Source organism: Xenopus tropicalis, chromosome 2, assembly GCF_000004195.4.
Source record: "Xenopus tropicalis strain Nigerian chromosome 2, UCB_Xtro_10.0, whole genome shotgun sequence".
Classification (NCBI taxonomy): Eukaryota; Metazoa; Chordata; class Amphibia; order Anura; family Pipidae; genus Xenopus; species Xenopus tropicalis.
The window spans coordinates 68,366,107-68,388,565 of record NC_030678.2 but is presented as its reverse complement, the minus strand read 5'-3'; the positions used below and the strand labels follow the sequence as shown (position 1 = coordinate 68,388,565).

The 22,459-nt window shown below is 43.7% G+C and overlaps 2 protein-coding genes across 2 annotated transcripts; one reads left to right on the top strand and one right to left on the bottom strand.

Annotated features, from left to right (window-relative positions):
- Positions 1-739: 739 nt before the first annotated feature.
- Positions 740-9,838, top strand: LOC116408829 (lethal(3)malignant brain tumor-like protein 3). The gene is made up of 3 exons (XM_031896851.1): positions 740-1,236; positions 4,907-5,035; positions 9,415-9,838. The coding sequence occupies exons 1-3, from the start codon at positions 1,230-1,232 to the stop codon at positions 9,657-9,659; spliced, it is 381 nt and encodes a 126-aa protein (XP_031752711.1). The 5' UTR covers positions 740-1,229; the 3' UTR covers positions 9,660-9,838.
- Positions 9,839-11,100: 1,262 nt separating this feature from the next.
- Positions 11,101-12,741, bottom strand: LOC100487689. The gene is made up of 3 exons (XM_018091574.2): positions 12,555-12,741; positions 12,051-12,107; positions 11,101-11,687 (listed from the first exon to the last, which is right to left on the bottom strand). The coding sequence occupies exons 1-3, from the start codon at positions 12,625-12,627 to the stop codon at positions 11,101-11,103; spliced, it is 717 nt and encodes a 238-aa protein (XP_017947063.1). The 5' UTR covers positions 12,628-12,741.
- Between the last annotated feature and the right edge of the window lie 9,718 nt (positions 12,742-22,459).

Genomic DNA, 22,459 nt, shown 5'->3' with positions numbered 1-22,459 from the left:
TAACCAAAAATCTTGACATTTTGGACATTGGTACTAAATACACTGCTCAAAAAAATTAAGGGAACACTTAAACAACACAATGTAACACCAAGTCAATCACACTTCTGTGTCTGGAGACGCCGTGGAGAACGATCTGCTGCCTGAAACATCCTCCAGCATGACCGGTTTGGCAGTAGGTCAGTAATGGTGTGGGGTGGCATTTCTATGGGGGGCCGCACAGCCCTCCATGTGCTCGCCAGAGGTAGCATCACTGCCATTAGGTACCAAGATGAGATCCTCAGACCCCTGGTGCGGTTGGCCCTGAGTTTCTCCTAATGCAAGACAATACTAGACCTTTTGTGGCTGGAGTGTGTCAGCAGTTCCTGCAAGATGAAGGCATTGATACTATGGACTGGCCTGCCCGTTCCCCAGACCTGAATCCAATTGAGTACATCTGGGACATCATGTTTTGCTCCATCCACCAACGCCACGTTGCACCACAGACTGTCCAGGAGTTGGTGGATGCTTTAGTCCAGGTCTGGGACGATATCCCTGAGGAGGGATGTGTGGAGGCCACACACACTACGGAGCCTCTTTTTGACTTGTTTTAAGGACAGTATATCAAAGTTGGATCAGCCCGTGGTGTCTTTTTCCACTTTAATTTTGAGTGTGACTCCAGATCCAGACCTCCATGGGTTAATAAATTTGATTTCCATTGATAATTTTTAAGCGATTTTGTTGTCAGCACATTCAACTATGTAAAGAACGAAGTATTTAATAAGAATATTTCATTCATATCTAGGATGTCTTATTTTTGTGTTCCCTTTATATTTTTGAACAGTGTATATGTTAAGGTACCAATTCCTTCAGTGCATCTCCAACAATTATTTGAAAGGACTGAATTGACATTTTTTAATTACCACAGATGTTCATCTTGATAATAATTTATAGGAATATTCTTGAAATCCATTATGAAATATTATCCCAGTCTGCCTCCATAAGTGTAATGTTAAGTTCAGATTCCCCTACCTTAACATTTGTGGGGAGGTCTGGGTATTTACACTCCTTGACTATTTTATACATCAGCATAAGGGTATGTCTAAATTACAATGACATTGAACATACATTTATAAGCTTTGTATTTTTAAATATCTCCAGTTATCTTTTCGACAACTGGAGTAGTTATCAGTAGTGTCAGTGTGAAGAAAATTTCTTAGGACAAGGTTAGTCCGATATATCCCGGATCAAGCATGTCAGGTATGAATTCCATGTTTTGTCTTTAAGAGGTAGTTTACCTTTAAGTTAAACTTTTAGTATGTTATAGAAAGGCCAATTATAAGCAATTAGTCTTCATTATTTATTTCTTATATTTTTTTAATTATTTGCCTTCTTTTTTTAACACTGGTCACTGGCCCCCTCTATGGGGCAGATTAATTAAGACATGAATTTCCGAATAGAAAAAATTCGGATTGGATACGATAATTTCTGATGATCGCAAATATCACGAAAATGCCTAATAAAATCGTATTAGTCACGATAATATCATATTGGCGATCCAAAAGTCATGAAATTTTCATATCAAACGATCGTACACGGCGGGAAAACAGCATTCCGAAAGTCACAATATTTTCGTACCACAAACCTCAACAACACCACGAAAATATCGTTGAAAAACGTGAAAAATTCATGTTTTCGGAAATTTAAATGGCTAGCCATTTCTATGAATGGTGGTTTTGGTAAAAACGAAACAGAAAGTTCTCCAGCGACCATTTTACAAGTATTTGGTGCCAATTTCTCTTTTGGGTTAACAGGAAGTGCTCCAGTGGCCATTTTAAATGCATTGACGCCCTTTTTTCCCTTCTGGGTTAACAGGAAGTGCTCCAGTGGCCATTTTAAATGCATTGACGCCCTTTTTCCCTTCACTTCGTTATTGTAAAGCAAAGGCAGAGGAGGCAAAGTACTGCTGCTGCTGCTGATTTTTTTTGTTGCTGTACTGCTGCTGGTGTTGTGCCATGGCCCACAGCATACCTCCCAACATTTGAAAAATGAAAAGAGGGACAAAAATATTTAGCGCGCCAAATTTTTTGACCACGCCCACTTTGTGTGGCCACGCCCCAATTGCCACTCCCCATTTAAAAAAAAATACTCCTTTTATATAGTTGAAATGGCGGGATCAGACACAAATGTGCTATACCCTCATACTGTACTGCCTAAGGGAAACAATATAGCAACTCCTACATATAAAATACAAATATAGAGAGAAGGCAGTGAGTTATAAGTGAGTTCTAACTATCTACCAGTTTTGCCCCCCCATACACAGTAGCCCCCCATACACAGGTGCCCCCCCATACACAGTAGCCCCCCCCACAGTGTCCCCCATACACAGTAGCCCCCCCCATACACAGTAGCCCCCCACACAGTGTCCCCCATACACATTAGCCCCCCCATACACAGTAGCCCCCCCCACACAGTGTCCCCCATACACATTAGCCCCCCCATACACAGGTGCCCCCCCATACAGAGTAGCCCCCCCATACACAGTAGCCCCCCCCACACAGTGTCCCCCATACACATTAGCCCCCCATACACATTAGCCCCCATACACAGGTTCCCCACCCATACAGAGTAGCCCCCCCCATACACAGTAGCCCCCCAATACACAGTAGCCCCCCCCACACAGTGTCCCCCATACACATTAGCCCCCATACACAGGTGCCCCCCCATACAGAGTAGCCCCCCCACAGTGTCCCCCCATACACAGGTGCCCCCCCATACAGAGTAGCCCCCCCCCACAGTGTCCCCCCATACACATTAGCCCCCCATACACAGGTGCCCCCCCATACAGAGTAGCCCCCCATACAGAGTAGCCCCCCCCCACAGTGTCCCCCCATACACAGGTGCCCCCCATACAGTGCCTCCATACATGCTGCCGATGCTGCAGCTTCTTCTTCAGCGCCCCCTCTCTATATGCGGCTCCTTGTTCGGCGGAGCCAGGCCCTTTTATAAGGTTGCGCCCTTATAAAAGGACCTGGCTCCACAGAACAAGGAGCCGCATATAGAGAGGAGCCACTGGGGAACGCCTGACTGCAGCCAGCGAATCCCGCTGTCGGGATAGTTCCATGAATGTCCCGCATTACGGAAATGCGGGACATTCATGGAACTATCCGGGACAGCGGGACTGCCTAAGGGAAACAATATAGCAACTCCTACATATAAAATACAAATATAGAGAGAAGGCAGTGAGTTATAAGTGAGTTCTAACTATCTACCAGTTTTGCCCCCCCATACACAGTAGCCCCCCATACACAGGTGCCCCCCCATACACAGTAGCCCCCCCCACAGTGTCCCCCATACACAGTAGCCCCCCCATACACAGTAGCCCCCCCATACACAGTAGCCCCCCCACACAGTGTCCCCCATACACATTAGCCCCCCCATACACAGGTGCCCCCCCATACAGAGTAGCCCCCCATACACAGTAGCCCCCCCACACAGTGTCCCCCATACACATTAGCCCCCCATACACATTAGCCCCCATACACAGGTTCCCCACCCATACAGAGTAGCCCCCCCATACAGAGTAGCCCCCCCATACACAGTAGCCCCCCCATACACAGTAGCCCCCCACACAGTGTCCCCCATACACATTAGCCCCCCATACACATTAGCCCCCATACACAGGTGCCCCCCCATACAGAGTAGCCCCCCCCACAGTGTCCCCCCATACACAGGTGCCCCCCCATACAGAGTAGCCCCCCATATAGAGTAGCCCCCCCCACAGTGTCCCCCCATACACATTAGCCCCCCATACACATTAGCCCCCATACACAGGCGCCCTCCCATACAGAGTAGCCCCCCATACAGAGTAACCCCCCCCACAGTGTCCCCCTATACACATTAGCCCCCCCCATACACAGGTGCCCCCCATACAGTGCCTCCATACATGCTGCCGATGCTGCAGCTTCTTCTTCAGCGTCCCCTCTCTATATGCGGCTCCTTGTTCGGCGGAGCCAGGCCCTTTTATAAGGTTGCGCCCTTATAAAAGGACCTGGCTCCACAGAACAAGGAGCCGCATATAGAGAGGAGCCACTGGGGAATGCCTGACTGCAGCCAGCGCATCCCGCTGTCGGGATAGTTCCATGAATGTCCCGCATTACGGAAATGCGGGACATTCATGGAACTATCCGGGACAGCGGGAGGAATTAGTTAGGGAACCCCAGGGGGAGGAAAGTAGATGGGGGGTTAGGGAAAGGGCACAAGACCCTTGGGAGGGGGAGCGAGAGGAGGCCCAAGAGGCCTGGGTTAGCGCAGGGAGGGGGGGCAGTTAGGGGGAGGGGGGCACTTAGTGCAGGGGGGCAGTTAGTGCGGATGGCAGCTAGAGGGTGTGCGGGGGGGCAGCTAGAGGGAGGGGGGGCAGTTAGTGGAGGGGGAGCAGCTAGAGGAATTTATCATCCATTCCAGTAACTGGAGAGGGGGCAAAGGGCATGGGTAGTGATTATAGGCTTTAAAAAGATATGTTTTCCCATATATATAATTTTTTTTTTTTTCATTGTGCATACTGGGCAATTTTTGGGCTACTTTCAAAGTGGCTTTAGCCTAGTTTTTGCCTGGTTTTGCAAAAAAAAAAAAAAAAAACTGCCAAAGAAACCCTTTATTTCATGTTTACCAAATATTTGTTCATTTGCAGCTTGGGTTCCACATGAAAGTCTTAATAGTACCCCAGTTCCCCCACATTCCCCTCAAATAGATTCCATGAACTGCAGCTGTTAGGCCTCATTTTAATGATGGCAAGTGATTTATCTGTAGCTTTTTAATGTTTTTTGTCTTGTTTTTGAATCTCTGCTAAATACAGAATGTTTGTGTGGCTTTGTACTTCGGGTACAAAACTTGCTGAGCATTTTTTTTTTTGCCTTCTGTGAACTTGTAGCTCAAGCACAGCGCCAAAGGCCCACAGCGCAGGAGAGGCGAGCGACCCGGCAGCAGACACCGCCAGAGGCAGAGCAGCAGCCCCAGGATGACGGTGGAGCAGATGAACCGGACCCCGCTCAGTCGCCAGGTAAATATTATTTGCCTATTTGTTTAACAAAACTGTCAATTTACGACACCTGACGTAAGAGCTGTAATAAACTGCTGGCTAGCAGTGGGTTAATACTTCTGCTGTGTTAGTTCAGGTACAGATACACACTGGAACTTTTGGTATATTTATTAGAACATGGCAGGTAGATCTGGCCGGCTCCATGCTTGCTCTCAACTTAACAGGAAGTACAAAAACAGGAATAGGAATATCATCATCAAGCAATGGCAAAACAGCGAGAATGCCCTTAACCAAAATGTCTACATAAGCAGGTTACTACAAGAGTGGTGAATGTAAATCAGCCTCCAATGTCTCGCACACATGCTCATAATGAGCAGCCACTTGTGGCACACACGCGCATAATAATCAGCGAGTTCTGCCGCAAAACTCACTCATTACAAGCATGCTTGTGAAGGCAGATTGTGCAGCTGGCCTAGTTTCTTTTCCTATACCTGGAGTGTGGTTCTATTAACCTGCACCTCTGGTTGGGGGGGGTTACATAGTAAGTTGGGTTGAAAAAAGACATATGTCCATCACGTTCAACCATAATGCCTATATATAACCTGCCTAACTTCTAGTTGATCCAGAGGAAGGCAAAAAAACCCATCTGAAGCCTCTCTAATTTGCCGCAGAGGGGAAAAAATTCCTTCCTGACTCCAAGATGGCAATCGGACCAGTCCCTGGATCAACTTGTACTAAGAGCTATCTCCCATAACCCTGTATTCCCTCACTTGCTAAGAATCTATCCAGCCCCTTCTTAAAGTTATATAATGTATCAGCCAGCACGACTGATTCGGGGAGGGAATTCCACAACTTCACAGCTCTCACAGTAAAAAATCCTTTCCGAATATTTAAACGGAACCTCCCTTCTTCTAAATGGAGTGGGTGCCCTCGTGTCCGTTGGAAGGACCTACTGGTAAATAAAACATTAGAAAGGTTATTATATGATCCCCTTATATATTTATACATAGTTATCATGTCACCTCTTAAGCACCTCTTCTCCAGTGTAAACAGACCCAACTTGGTCAGTCTTTCTTCATAACTGAGACTTTCCATACCCTTTACCAACTTAGTTGCCCTTCTCTGGACCCTCTCTAACTCAATCATATCCCGTTTGAGCACTGGAGACCAGAACTGAACAGCATATTCTAGATGGGGCCTTACCAGCGCTCTGTAAAGGGGAAGAATAACCCCCTCCTCCCGTGAATCTATACCCCTTTTAATACAGCTCAAAACCTTGTTTGCCCTTGCAGCTGCTGCCTGGCATTGCTTGCTACAGCCAAGTTTACTGTCAACAAGGACTCCAAGGTCCTTCTCCATTATGAATTGGCCTAGTGAAGTCCCATTAAGGGTATAAGTGGCTTGCATATTTTTACATCCCAGACCATGACCTTACATTTATCCACATTAAATCTCATCTGCCACTTAGCCGCCCAGATTGCCAATAGGTCAAGATCCTGCTGCAAGGATGCCACATCCTGCAGAGTTTTGTGTCATCTGCAAACACTGATACATTACTTATAATACCCTCCCCCAAGTCATTTATAAACAAATTAAACAAAAGTGGACCCAGTACAGAACGCTGAGGGACCCCACTGAGAACCTTATTCCAAGTAGAGAATGTACCATTAACAACCACCCTCTGTACCCGATCCTGTAGCCAGTTTTCTATCCATGTGCAAATGACTTCACTAAGACCAATAGACCTTAGTTTAGAAAGCAGTCGTTTGTGGGGAACAGTATCAAATGCTTTGGCAAAATCCAAATAGATTATATCTACTGCATCCCCACTGTCCAGCTTCTTACTTACCTCATCATAAAAAGCAATTAAATTGGTCTGACATGACCTGTCCTTCATAAAGCCATGCTGATTACTGCTCATAATGGCATTCTCCACTACATAATTTTGTATGTGATCCCTTAACAAGCTTTCAAATAACTTGCCCACCACGGATGTCAAACTTACAGGCCTATAATTGCCAGGCTGAGATCTTACTCCCTTTTTAAATATAGGAATGACATTTGCCTTCTTCCAATCCCTAGGTACCATACCTGATGAAAGCTCTCTCAGTACCCGAGGGTGTATTACATCTGGCCCAGGTGCCCTTGTATACATTTATCTTGTGTAACCCTTTAAGCACCATATCCTGTGTCAAGCACTGTATAGTTGGAGCTGAGGCAACAGTGAAGCTATTGGGTGGGACTTGGCACTCTGGCTCCTCTACTGTATACACAGAAGAAAAGAACTGGTTAAACACATCTGCCTTTTCTGTATCCACTGTAACCATATTGTTACTATAACTCAATGGGGCCACACCCTCAACCTGCATCTTTTTACTATTAATATACTTAAAAATTTTTGGGGGGTTTCTCTTGACCTTTGCGGCGATGCACTCCTCATTTTCTATCTTTGCCTTCCGGATTGCTGTTTTACAACACTTGTTATAGTGTTTATATTCATTAAACGCAGCTACTGTCCCCTCTGACTTATATTTCATAAAAGCTTTCCTTTTTTTCCCTATTAACTTCTTTACCTCAGTGTTAAGCCACATAGGGCCCGATTCACTAAAGGGCGATAAAAATTATCGCACGCTTTTTCGCGTTAAAAAACGCAAAATAATTTGTGCGCGATTCACCATAGTATTATCGTGTGCGAAAAATCGCCATTTTCGCATGGGTTATTTCTCGCACTAGTTTTGCGTTAATTTCCGCGCAGAAAAGAATACGATCGCATGATTCACTATAACTTTTGCGCGTTAAATATCGCATTCGGCTATGCGAAAATTAACACCTACTACAGGCAGGCGAAAAATTATACAAAAGTACAGTAAATTAGTTTTTTGCAATAAAATATGGACTTACAGTGTTATTTATTCAAGTATGTGTCTTTTTACTCAATTTCACTAAAGTCCTGGCATGTATGGAATTTCGCCATTAATATACAGTACAATAGCGGTAAATAATTAGTCGCGATAATATACAGTACTATAGTGGTGAATATTTAGTCGCACAAAATACATTACTTGGCGATTTGTCGCCATGTGTCACGGTGTCGCGAGACTTGCGGCCATTTTGTGGCGATTTTGTAATCTCGTGACATGTGCGACTTGCGGCCATTTTGTGTCATTCAGCCTGCTGACAGCATCATGCCTGGGGTGTCAGAGCTGCTTATGGAGGAGAGGCAATATATTATTGCATTTCTCCTGCGCTCAGGTTATGACAGGCTGCCGCTGGGGCCAGTAGGGGTCCATGAGAGGAAGAGGGCTATCCTGCGTGACCTAATAGATGGGTTGCGCAGGGACCTTCGCCTCATAATGGACCTCCGCCAGCTCCAGCGGATTTGGTCAGACCTGAAGCGCAGGAACTTTCACGAGATAGCTGCAATAGCTGAAGGTAATTATTCTATTTTAATATGGTTTTACACAAAATACGTTTATTAAAAGATTTAGCAAGTAATTTGAACATGAAATGTAATTTCTCTCTCTCTCTGTCTCTCTATCTCTCTGTCTCTCTCTATATGTGTATATATGCATGTTTTTTTTTTATAAAATACACAATAAAGGAAGGTGCTGTTTAATTACTACAGAGAAAAAGGAAATGATTTTTTAAATTATTAATTACTTGATTCAAATGGAGTCTATGGGAGACGGGCTTTCCATAGTTTGGGGCTTTCTGGATAGCGGGTTTCCAGATAAGGGATCACATACCTGTGTGTATATATATATATATATATCAGTCCTGATGGTGTCTGCACTCCCAGGCTTTAGTATTCTGTGGGGTGCACAGCCAAAATCTGAGTATTTAGCATGAAATAATCCATGGCCGGCACACCCTTAAAATTCCCAAAAATTTTTTTATTGAAAACTCATTGTTTAAAAACCAACGTTTCGGTCCTCATTAGGACCTTGATAAAGGTCCTAATGAGGACCGAAACGTTGGTTTTTAAACAATGAGTTTTCAATAAAAAATTTTTTGGGAATTTTAAGGGTGTGCCGGCCATGGATTATTTCATGCTAAATATATATATATATATATATATACACACACACACATTTTCAAAAACATATGCATAAATGAGTTTAAAGCAGGGGGGGAAGCAGCAGGGAGCGGCCCATTTGGGGGAAGGGCCACGAATGTTTTAGGGGGCCCTGGCTAACAATGTCTGTGTGTCCTTTGGATTGATGTGAGGGTTCACAGGGGGAGGGGCCAGTGGGGGCGTGGGAGGAGCGGGGCCCCAAAAATGTTGTTGTGAGGGGCCCCGTTATTTAGGATGGTGGCCCTCTGTGTATGAATATATATATATATATCTAGATATATATATAATAGATTCAAATAACATCTTGCAATACTCTGTCTCACAGAACTTAACATCGACATTGGGCCTCTCCTCCCTCTGGAGGCAGCACCCCAGGCAGACCAGGCTCAACTGGCCCCAGGACCTGCCCAGGCCCCAGGACCCAGCCAGGCCTCAGGACCCAGCCAGGCCCCCGAGGCCTCAGATGATGAGGCGGAGGAGGCCCCCGAGGCAGAGGAGGCCATGGAGGCCCCAGACACCCCCCCCCCTTTACTCCTCCCCCAGTTTGTCCCCATTTTCCCCAGCCTTTGAGTTCCCCACCCAGCCCCCCGGATGCCAGCCACCAGGTTCTCCTGGCCCAGCACATCGGTCCATGCGGGAGGACCTGGACAATGTAATGGCTGAGCTGGCCCAGCTCTGGGGGAAAGTAGCACAACTAAGTAGTGACTTGGAGGAACTCAAGGGCAGCAAGCCCTAAGTTTTTTTTTCCTTCCCCCTTTTTGAAATTTATTTTATTGTAGTAAAATTTTCTAGTTTCATACATTTGAACTGAGTAATGTGTTATTATTTCTTCTTCCTTGATATGGTATTCTATACTTTCATGTAGTTTCCCCTACACTCTTACATTTATCATTAAAAGCATCAATATGCTATATAGGTTACATTTTTACAAATATTCTGACAACAATTTTGTCTTTAGCCCATTTTGTTGCCTGAATAATTGCAATATTATATTTGTCCACGTTTAATAAAGTGCCAACAACATATTTGCCATTTATTCTGTGTCTAAAATCTACCACTTAATTTAAGCCACTAGTAATAGTAAATGGACCCCTAAGTATTTGGCCAAAGATTTCTTAAATGCCCCCCCCCCCCTATTTACTGGCCTAATTTGATATTGTAATACACAGCTTTGAGGACATAAGTTAAACACATAATAATAGGCGATAGGATATGCTGGCTACCCGTGCGGTCGGTGGCTAATAACACCAATTCACAGGCCGCGCTCACGGGTGGAGTGTGCCTTTAATCAAGCACACGTGACAACGCGGTCTGTGAGTTTAGTTGTCATATCCAAATAACAATGAAGCACAGGGCCGCTGCTCCCTATAAGCAGAGTACTGCATATGCCACCAACTACCAGGGGGACACCATCCCAGCTCCCAAAAATAAATAATTGTATATATTATAACATACTCCCCAACACTGGTTTTTAGAGCGCATCCCAATTTCCCGGATAGTTAAATCAATCTATGGGGGTTATTGTGGCCACTTACTATGGGGGCATTGTCTATGGAGGCAATTGGGGGCACTGTGTGTGTGGCCTCTATTGTAGTTTATTTTGTAAAATTTTAATTCCGTAATATTTGTGGGAGGGGGCACAAAAGTTAATTTCAGCTTAGGGCACCCATTTGGCCAGCAGCGGCCCTGATGAAGCATCATTACTGTAATGATTTGTTTTTGACCCGTGTTCCTCACAACTTTACAGCTGAGGTGGCCGATGACCTTGAGGACCCCGTCCATCCACCGGATCCTGTCCAACGTGCGGATGCCCGAGGGAGTCAAGTCCGGGGACAAATTATTAATAATCACTTTGCCTGTAAGTACCTAAAATCTTTAATCCCATACACAACACATACCAAACAACTTGAGGCAAAAAAAAGATTTTTATTTTCACAGAACACTTCCCAAATGTTTTTTGTTTTTGAAGGTTGAATAAAGTAATAATAAAAAAAAAACAAAAAAAAACAGATCACTTTCGCTTGCGAAGCTGCCTTGTTGGCTTTGGTGCAGCACTTTGTTGTTTCTCTTTAGCCAACAGAGCCAGTTTTTGCCTTTTGAGCTCTACCATCTCCTCCTGCAGGCTCAACATGGCAACCTCGTGTTGTGACTGAGCAAGATGCCTTTGTTCCATCATGGCTTCTATCCTGGCCTCATGCTGCAATTGTGCAGCATGTCTTGCCTGACTGATATCTACTAGGTCTTGTTGCAGAGCAAGCATAGCCGACTCGTGTGCGGCTTGCCTTGCCTGAGCTGCATTGAAGGCATTAGTTGCCACACATGAGTCGACATGTTGGACATGGAGTTTTTGCATATGGGCTTTGTGATGCCTAGTTATAGCTTGATGAAAGGCATTTTTAGCTTGCTGGGTTGGAGCCTGGGTTGGAGCCTGGGTTGGGAGCTGTTGATCCGGAATATTAGCCGGCTCCTCATCTGAGGAGAAGGCCACGCCGCTGCCACCGACGTGGGACCCTCTCTCGCTTGCCTCCCCACTAAATCCTTCTCCTTCTATTTCAGGATCGCTGCGTGGGGAGGCCAGCACTGACAAGGAGCAACGACCTTTGAAAAGAAAGAAGAAAAAAAAAATTGTTAATTTTGGATTATGTTCATGGACAAAATGATTTTTGGGAAAACATAAACAAGTTAATTTTGGCCAAAATATTTGTGGACATTGATTCATTCCAAATAAGGCAAAAAGGTAAAATCAAGTTGAAAAGACTGACTGTCCAAAAGTACAAGATGAACTGACTGCACCTAAGCCAGCAAGACACACTTGGCAAATAACACCCCCTATCTTATTAGCAATAGACTGCACTTCTGGAATTGAAACAGTTGCAATATACACAGACACAATTAATTATTATGCCACTGCACAAGCCTAACACAAAACACACATCCAAACAAATTTGTTAAGAATAATACCTGGAACGGGAGCAGATGCCGTTGGTCTGCGCCTGCTTGGCCCAGGTGGAGCTGAATCTGTTTGGGAAAAAGATTGTTTAACCTTAAAGAGATCCACACACCAGAAAGGAAATTCTTTTTACATCTGTGAAATCATTGTCTTTGCATGCTATTTCTAATTTTGCCATAAAAGTATTTGGCAAAGCTTTTACATTCCCTATCTGATCCCCCATGTTCCTCTATGAGGGGGCGGCCATATTTGTGCAGCAGAAGGTTGTTAGCATTAGAAGCTATAACTGACAGGCTGAGAAGGGACAGTCAGGCTTGGAAAACAGTCAGGTTTGGGGATTTCAAGTAACAATTACTTACAAAAGCAGCCCTATCAGTAAAAAATTATAAACACGACCTAAAGGTAATTTTTAATTTGATTTATATTGGTTTTATTTTTTTTGTTTGTCAGTATAACTTTCATCTTAAGCTTCTCTGCAAGAGCAAATACACTTGGATTACTGTCATTACACCTACCTTGGCCAACATTCCGGTCTGTATCGAACGTGCCGTAGACACCGCGCACGCTCTCCCGGTGTATATATGGCATCAGCAGCTCCTCGTAACGGGTGTAATGCACCCTTTTAGGGGGCCCTCCTCCAGTTCCTGATCTAAAGAAAATATACAAATGGTTTTATTGTGTTGTCTCCAATAAGCAAGCAGTCACTTTTTGTTACTCATCGTTGCCCCAATCAATTGCCTTTACTTTCAAGTGTAACAATACTAAGGCTGTGACACCAAAACCAAACTAAAATGCTGCAAGTTGCTGCTAAGTTGCCTCGCTAACTCCCATGGCTCTCCCTTATACTCTCTCTGTGTTAACCAATGCTTAAAAAATAATACTCCTTGTTAAAGGACAGTACAGGGCATTAAGGGGTCCGTTTCCTAAAGTGCGTTTAAATTGCCTAAGAGTATAGTGTATGAACAGTTGCTAACTTTAAAGTTGAAGATTTTTTTCAAAGAAGATTGTCCAAGTTTCTTTGGTCGCCATAATATTTGGCAATATAGAGGTGAATATTTAATCGCCATAATAATCGCCATAATAATCGCCACTATAGCGATGAGTATTACATTATTGCGACAAATTTAATTTAAGCCACTAGTAATAGTAATAGTAAATGGACCCCTAAGTATTTGGCCAAATATTTCTTAAATGCCCCCCCCCCCATTTACTGGCCTAATTTGAGTTGTAATACACAGCTTTGAGGACATAAGTTACACAAATAATAATAGGCATGCCATACATACAAGTAAAGTAAGCAGGAAAGAAAGCAAAAAGGAAGGAAAGACAGTAAGCCAAAAGGAAAAGCCAGTTGAGGAGAAAAGCAGATGAGCGAGTGTTTCAATAGAAAGATGAATGTAAGTTATTTACCTGTACCTGTTCTCCTCTGCCAGCTTTTTCTTCAGGCACCTTTTTATGTCCTGGTAACGTTTCTTGCATTGGTGGACATTGCGGACACAGACACCTACACTGTTCACGTGTTCCGTAATGTCCCGCCAAGCTTTGGTTTTCCTTGATGTTGGGGTTTTGGTTGCATATTTGCCAATGAGAATGTGGAAAACTGGCACTAGCCCCTCAACTAGCGCCTCATTTTCAAATTCACTAAATTTTAATTGTCTCAGCCTTCCCTCCCGTGTTGTTTTCCTCTTTCGAGTAGTGGGGGCAACCTCCTCACTCTCAGCACTCTCACTGGGCTCCTGGGGCCGGTACTCTGTGCCCTCTGAACTTACAAGGCTGCCTTGGGGCCAAAGGGGCACCTGTTCCCCCTCAGTGCCAGAGCTGGCTGAGACCTCCGGCAAATTTTGACTCCTCCTTGGTATTTTTTTTTTTTTGGAACTCATAATAAATTTGGGTCAATTTGAGTAAGCTTTTAACCAAAATCTTGCACTTCTGTGCTCTCCCAAGGCAAATGTGCAAAATGGCGCCAGTTTTATGGTGTCGCGTGCGTCAAGTCGCTAACTAGCGTGCTTGCGTCACCTACCGCTGTGGGTGCGCGACAACTAGCGCGCTTGCGTCACTTACCGCTGTGGGTGCGCGACAATTAGCGTGCATGCTCACCATACCGCTGTGGGCGCGCGACAATTAGCGTGCACGCGCAACATACCGCTGCAGTCTTGCGCGTGCGGAAAGTAGCGCATGTGCGAAAACAGCGCATGTGTTATTTAGCGCATGTGTTATTTAGCGCGACTAACGTATCGCCGTATCGTGCGCCGTATCGTGCGTAAAATCCCGCGAATAGGCTTTTAGTGAATCGTGCGAAAAGTCGCCAAAATTTGGAAACGGTAAATTTTTTAGCGCACGCTATAAATAGCGCACGTTTTATCGCCCTTTAGTGAATCAGGCCCATAGGGTGATTCTTAACACTTCTACTTTTTCTTATTAATGGAATAAATTGAGAACAGTAATGATTTAGTATCATTTTAAATGACAACCATTTCTGCTCTGTGTTTTTTCAGGAAACATAATGCCCCAATTTATGCCCTGAAGCGTTGCCCTTAAGGAGCTAAAATTTGCCTTCCTAAAATTCAATGTCTTTGTTGCCCCCATGTAAATTTGTTTCCTGCACCAAACATCAAATGAAATAACATTATGGTCACTATTACCCAGGGGTTCAACCACTTGCACATTTGCTATACGTTCTGGGTCATTAGAGATCACTAGATCCAATATAGCATGGTTCCTGGTTGGCTCCTCAGCAACCTGTGACAAAGTTGTCATGCAGCAAGTTTATAAACTTGTTCCCATTTACTGTCCTGGCAGTACTATGACTCCAGTCAATATCAGGATAATTAAAATCCCCCATTATTATCACTTGCCCCAAACTAGCAGCCTTTTCTATTTTCAACAGGAGCTGAGCCTCCTCCTCCTCACTTACATTAGGGGGTCTATAGCATACCCCTACAATTAGTTTGAAGCTCAACCCATAAGGATTCAGCTCCCTCTGTTACTCCCATCACTTCCTCTTTAATATTTGCTTTTAATTCTTGCTTAACGAACAGACACACTCCTCCTCCTTTTCTATTGCCCCTATCCCTCTGAAACAATGTATAACCCCCAATATTAACTTCCCAGTCATGAGACTCATTCAACCAAGTTTCAGCAACACCAATCACATCATATTTCTGCTCCAATGCCAGTACCTCCAACTCTCCCATTTTACCAGTCAGACTCCTTGCATTGGTAAACATACATTTAATACTGGTATCAGCGTGAGACTGACACATAAACAACTTATGGTCCTCCCTGCCATTATCAGTATCCCGAAGCAAGTCTCCTCCCCAATTTTCCCTTACTATGCCCGCTACATCATCTATCCTGTATACCACAGAATTTCCCGCTGCACCCTCCCCAACCTCCTCCAACCCTCTAGCCATCTTTTCCCCCAAAGCAGCTGCCCCATCATCATTGAGGTGAAGCCCATCCCTGGCAAAGAGCCTGTAGCCGATTGATAAATCAGCCCAGTTCTCCAGAAACCCAAAGCCTCCTGCACCAATCTCTCAGCCACGCATTAATCTCCCACTGCCTTCTTAACGTTGCTTGTGGCACAGGTAATATCTCTGAGAAAATTACCTTGGAAGTCCTCGCCCTCAACTTCTCGCCTAGCTTTTTAAAATCGTTCTTGAGGACTCCCCCCCCTCCTCTAACTTTGTCATTGGTACCTATGTGTATCAAGACTGCCAGGTCTTCCCCAGCCCCTCCCAACAATTTGTCCACTCGTTCCACCACATGCCGAACCCTAGCACCAGGCAAGCAACACACAGTTATGCATGTAGGGTTCTTTGCGACAAATTACCCTATCCACCTTTTTAATAATTGATTCCCATACAACTATAGCCTGCCTTCCCTTCCTAGCACTATATTGTATTAGAGGTGCCGGCTCCCAGGGTGCTCTAAGTTTCAGCCTGCTCCATACATGCTAGTTTAGAGTTGACTTCCCCAGCAACTTCACCTAAAGTGGCAAATCTGCTGGTTTGTACAAGCGGTGAACCAGCCCCCCTACCCTTGCGTCCCCTACTGTCCCTCTTAACTGTTACAAACCTGTCTCTCTCATTAACCTCCCCTGTCCCTTCTCCATCCCCCACTACACCGGCCCCTGCCAGTGGTTGCTCAGTGAGCCTCCTGTTCTTCCCCATGTTTGCAGCTGCCCTCAGCAACAATTTACGAAAAGTCGTAACGGCGACGAAAAAATCGCAAAAAATACGAAAAAGTCGCAAAATGTTCGTTTTCCAATCTGAATTTTTCCAATTCGGATTCGTGGGTTAGTAAATCAGCCCCATAGATTACATGCAACACTCGCTTAGCAGCTCCCACACTCGCTGTGCAGTCAGGAACTTATAGAGGTTCAAAATATTTTATGGGTGACAGGTGCCTTTTAAAGGGGAACTGTCCTCAGAAATAACTTCTTATGTTTCTGTTTGTATGTAGAGTTTGTATGTATTTGTATGTATGTATTTATTTATTTATTATTTGTATGTATGTGTTTGTATGTAAAGTTTGTATGTAGAGTTTGTATGTAGAGAAAATCAGCACTGTGAAAATGATTACCTTTTAAAAATACAAAGTTCTTGTTATTGAAAATGCTCTTCTCTGAATAAACTGTTTTTTAAATTCAAATACATTATTTACTTATTTGTTTATACTCTTATCCTAGATGCTGCTGCGAATGTTGCTGCTGCCGGGGCAAGTGGCCAGGACCGAGGACAAGGACTGGAACGTCCATCTGTGCATGGTTCAGCGGGACTTGAACTGGTGGCACGTATCTTGGTAGCCAGTCTCGAGCCTGTTCTTAGCACGCAAAGCAGCCACTTTCTTTCTCAAAGGCGGCTGTTGGCTCGCATGCTTAGCCAACATGTCGCTTTGAGGCAAGAAGTGGCTGCGTTGAGGGTTGAGCTACAGACCCTCCACCAAGAGCAGGCAGCTCAGCACAAGGAGCGGCTAACAAGTAATGAGCAGTTCCGGAATGCTCTGCTGGCAGTTCTGGGGCATGCACTGCATGTGCCTGCCTCTGCTGAAGGGTCGATGCCTGGGCCCTCTTTTGCACCTCAACCACCACCTCCAAGTCCTTAGCCTAGGGCAAGGGGGTGTGGCAGAGGCCGCAGAAGAGGGTCTGACCCTGTCTGTGGGCCTGGCAAAAAGCGCAAGTAGGTCTCCGATCTGAGTCCCTACTTTCGCCTTGCAGCCTTTTGTAGCCAGACCTCTACACCAAATTGCTCTCTGGCCATGAACTTTTGCACGCATCTCTTCAGGACTCACACTATCCGCACCAAACAAGTAGTCCCATTGTTCACAATCCCATTGTTCACAATCTTCCTCAACCAAAGCCAAATTTTCCTCACTGAGGGGCACCATAATAATACCTCGTGGTGCCCTCCCCAATACCATCTGGGAAGCACTTATACCATCAAAGTGCATTTGCTCTAACATCTATATTGTGTGTTTGCCCATTGAGAGTTTGTGCCACGATAACATCTTGTGGCACCCTCCTTAATACCATCTGGGAAGCACTTGAAACATCAAAGTGCATTTGCTCTAACATGAATTGGGCATTTCCCCAAATACAAATTTGGCCATGCCTGGGAATTGGCCTACTTAAACACATACTAATGATGCAATTCTAACATCCTTAAAAAAAAGGACATTTGTGTTGTACTGACATACCAAAGAAACATGCATCCTTCTCCCACGTTGTATGACTGACTAAAAAGGGGTATCTCTTTAAGCTCCTTTCCCTCTGCTGTGTAGTCTAATGTGCAGAAGAAACAACTATATGCTTTTCAGGTTCTGTATGTCGTTACTATGCAGTTTATTGAAAGTATTGTTTATATGCTGTCTCCTCCTGGTATATTGTTCCCGGTGGGCAGCTTTACAAAGTCCTCCTTTTCCTTTTCTTTCCAAAATGCAAGTCACTAATGCCTACAAGGGTAATTGAATGTTGTACTACTATGCACTAATGCTGTGTGGCTGTCAAAAGCCAAATTTAAGAGACCAGCCCTAGGCATTCAGCCAGCTGGGTAAATTTTCTCCTCCTCCTCCTGATATATTGTTTCCGGAGGGCAGCTCTACAAGTCCTTCTTTCCCTTTGCTTTCCAAAATGCAAGTCACTAATGCCTACAAGGGTAACTGAATGTTGTACTACTATGCACTAACGCTGTGTGGCTGTCAAAAGCCAAAGTCAAGAGACCAGCCCTAGGCATTCAGCCAGCTGGGTAAATTTTCTCTTCCTCCTGCTCCTGATATATTGTTTCTGGAGGGCAGCTCTACAAGTCCTCCTTTCCCTTTGCTTTCCAAAATGCAAGTCACTAATGCCTACAAGGGTAATTGAATGTTGTACTACTATTCACTAATGCTGTGTGGCTGTCAAAAGCCTAAGTCAAGAGACCAGCCCTAGGCATTCAGCCAGCTTGGTAAATTCCTCCTCCTCCTCCTGGTATATTGTTCCTGGTGGGCAGCTTTACAAAGTCCTCCTTTCCCTTTGCTTTCCAAAATGCAAGTCACTAATGCCTACAAGGGTAATTGAATGTTGTACTACTATGCAAGGGCCTAAGACAAGAGCCCAGCACTTACCTCATGTATCTGTGACTGCTTTTCCAAAGCGAACCAGATATGTTTACAAATGTGATAAATGTTAAATATTGTTTATCATGTCTTATATATTTGTTATGTTTTTTTGCACATTCTATTTTTTTTTTACTTTTGTCATTCTGTCATTGTTTTTTTCATTTCTAGTTAGTTACAGTGGAGCCAATGCTGTGTATCAGTGCCAGTGTTATAGTGCCAGGGCCTGAATATCTGCCCTCAGTACCCACTGCTCATGGCATATAATGTGCTGGTTTTGTATTTAAAGACTGCATCTCGCTGTATATAAACGTGCCTGGGATGTCAGTACCCGCTGCCTCACTTTCTATAAAGCTAACTTAAACCCATCTAATGGGGAGGTTCACTTTTAAGTTAACTTGTAGTATATTATAGAATGGCCTATTTCTAGCAACTTTGCAATTGGTCTTCCTAGTTAATTGTTTATAGTTTTTGAATAATTTGCCTTTCGCTTCTGCCTCTTTCCAGCTTTCAAATGAGGGTCACTTACCAAAAAGTATTGCTCTGTGAAGCTACAGTTTTATTTTTCCATGCAGGCCCCTTAACTATTCATATTCCCATCTCTTGTTTAAACCACTACCTGGTATATAAGACCCTAGCAACCAGATAGCTGCTGAAATACCAAATGGAGAGCTGCTGAACAAAAAGCTAAATAACCGAAAAACCATTAAAAATAAAAGAGAACCAATTGCAAATTGTCTCAGAATATCAATGTCTACATCATATTAAAAGTTAATTTATAGGTGAACTACCCCTTTAACCTAACTGAACACAAATGTATAGAGAACCCCTAACAGAAGTGCACGTATGAATGCTTTTACATCCTAAGCATTTTAGGGTTAAAAAAATCCCCCCCACCCGCACTTTTGCACAGTAGCCCTGGGAGTCAGTGGGAACTGCCAGAGGTAGTTGGGAGGTTAATTTTTTACACCAGCAGTGAATCCACTAAGTCTCACATTAGCTGTAGGTCAGTCTGTATATGGCCCATATTTAGCCTCCCCAAACAAAAAAGTCATCCTCCGCCTATGGTTGTGGAAGTTGAGGTAAAAAAATAGTTAAAAATTACTTACCCACCAGCCAGCCCTGGCATTTCTCCATGACTGAAGCGGTCATAGAGGGCTGACTGGCGCAGGATATAGGCATTGTGGACACATCCAGGAAAACCAGATCTCACACTCATGATCCGCAGGTGGGAATCGCACACCTGGACATTGATGGAATGGGAGTGCTTTTTGTTAAGGTAACGCTCCTGGTGAAGTCTGGCAGTCTTTAACAAGCAAGCTCTGCAGTCTGTGAACTCTTTCCTGTTTCTTTATCTGAAAAGCTAAGGACAGCCTGTAAATGAGTATTTTTTTCCCTAAACACAAATCACACACAAACTACTCAACTTCTCCTTGACAGGCGTGTATTATATGAAAATCCCTATTTGGTTTAATTTCCCCATGAAAGGCATTTATCATTGAAAATCAATATTTGGTTTAATTTCCCCTTGAAAGGTATGTATTATAGAAAAATCCCTATTTGGTTTAATTTCCCCTTGAAAGGCGCGTAGTAAAAGGACAGGCTGACAATGGTTATTCACTTGTTTTGACTACATTCGCGTTCAACACAAACAAAAAGCGTTAATGAATTCCGTAATGTTCGTATGTTTTGCGGAAAATACGAATTTATCGTGAAAGGGTTTAGAAAAAGTCGGACAAAGTACAAAAAAGTTGCGATGGCGACGTAAAAATCGTAAAAGGTACGAAATTGTCGCAAAAAACACGCACATTACGAAAAAAACGCATTCGGGTGCAATCGGAGCGTTCGTGGATTAGTAAATATGCCCCTCTGAGTTATTTTTACTTTATATTACTTATCTTTCCATTCAGGTCCTCTCCTATTCATATATCAGTCTTTCATTCAAACCACATCCTGGTTGCTAAGGTAAATTTAAATCCCAATAACTGATAAAACTCCAAGCTTGAAGAACTTGAAGACTAACTGCAATTGTCTCAGAATAGTACTCTCTACATCTTACTAAAAGTTAACTCATAGGTGAACAACCCCTTTCAAGGAATAAGGAGGAAGGGGAATGGGGCATTAGCCTAAAGGAAACATCTAGGTTATTACCTAGGGCTACAAAGAGAAATTCTATGCCTATATTCTTATATCTATATAGGCCAGATAGTACACCATTTCCCTATATTTATACTGAAGGAACATTGTACTGTTTCCACACTATACTGTGCCTTGCGTAATATAGGTTAACCAGCCAGCTTAACACACTCCACATAAGACTCAGCAAAGAATACTCAGACTGCTCTGTGAGTTACATAGTTAGTTACATAGTTACATTGGGTTGAAAAAAGACCAGTGTCCATCAAGTTCAACCCATCCAAGTAAACCCAGCACACCTAACCCACACCTACCAATCTATACACTCACATAAACTATAAATACAACCACTAGTACTAACTGTAGATATTAGTATCACAATAGCCTTGGATATTCTGATTGATCAAGAACTCATCCAGGCCCCTCTTAAAGGCATTAACAGAATCTGCCATTACCACATCACTAGGAAGGGCATTCCACAACCTCACTGCCCTCACCGTGAAAAACCACCTACGCTGCTTCAAATGGAAGCTCCTTTCCTCTAATCTAAAGGGGTGACCTCTGGTGCGTTGATTGTTTTTATGGGAAAAAAGAACATCCCCCAACTGCCTATAATCCCCTCTAATGTACTTGTACAGAGTAATCATGTCCCCTCTCAAGCGCCTCTTTTCCAGAGAAAACAACCCCAACCTCGACAGTCTCACCTCATAGTTTAAATCTTCCAACCCCTTTACCAGTTTAGTTGCACGTCTCTGCACTTTCTCCAGCTCATTAATATCCTTCTTAAGGACTGGAGCCCAAAACTGCACTGCATACTCAAGGTGAGGCCTTACCAGGGACCTATAAAGGGGCAAAATTATGTTCTCATCCCTTGAGTCAATGCCCTTTTTTATACAAGACAGCACTTTATTTGCTTTAGTAGCCACAGAATGACACTGCCTGGAATTAGACAACTTGTGATCTACAAAAACCCCCAGATCCTTCTCCATTAAGGAAACCCCCAACACACTACCATTCAGTAGATAGTTTGCGTTTATATTATTTCTACCAAAGTGCATAACTTTGCACTTATCAACATTGAACCTCATTTTCCAGTTTGCTGCCCAGTTATCTAATTTTGTCAAATCGCTCTGCAAAGCGGCAGCATCCTGCATGGAACTTATAGTTTTGAACAATTTAGTGTCATCAGCAAAAATAGACACCGTACTGTCTATGCCCACCTCCAGGTCATTAATAAACAAGTTAAACAGCAAAGGCCCAAGGACTGACCCCTGCGGTACTCCACTAACCACACTGGTCCAATTAGAAAATGTTCCATTTACAACCACTCTTTGTACTCTATCCTTCAGCCAGTTCTCTATCCAATTACAAATATTATGTTCTAGGCCAATATTCCTTAATTTGATCATTAACCTTCTGTGAGGTACTGTATCAAACGCTTTAGCAAAGTCCAAGTAGATGACATCAACTGCCATTCCAGCATCAAGGTTCCTGCTCACCTCCTCATAAAAGGCGACTAAATATAAATTCAAGTTAAATAACTTGAATGCTTTATCCTTATAAAGAGTTCTTTTTAAAACTGTAAAACAACATAATGACATTGCATCACAACCTGTACAACATATACACACATGTAAACACATACAGGAAACCTAGCATCTTACTTACAGACGGTTATGTAACCAGGGCC

Bases quoted from the DNA above. Each gene is read 5' to 3' on its own strand.
- LOC116408829 (XM_031896851.1), top strand. The intron at 5,036-9,414 runs GTAAATATTATT...TCTGTCTCACAG, and splicing joins GGACCCCGCTCAGTCGCCAG to AACTTAACATCGACATTGGG.
- LOC100487689 (XM_018091574.2), bottom strand. From the start codon at position 12,627: ATGCCATATATACACCGGGAGAGCGTGCGCGGTGTCTACGGCACGTTC. The intron at 12,108-12,554 runs GTAGGTGTAATG...TTTCCCAAACAG, and splicing joins AGACCGGAATGTTGGCCAAG to ATTCAGCTCCACCTGGGCCA. The intron at 11,688-12,050 runs GTATTATTCTTA...TTCTTTTCAAAG, and splicing joins GGCATCTGCTCCCGTTCCAG to GTCGTTGCTCCTTGTCAGTG.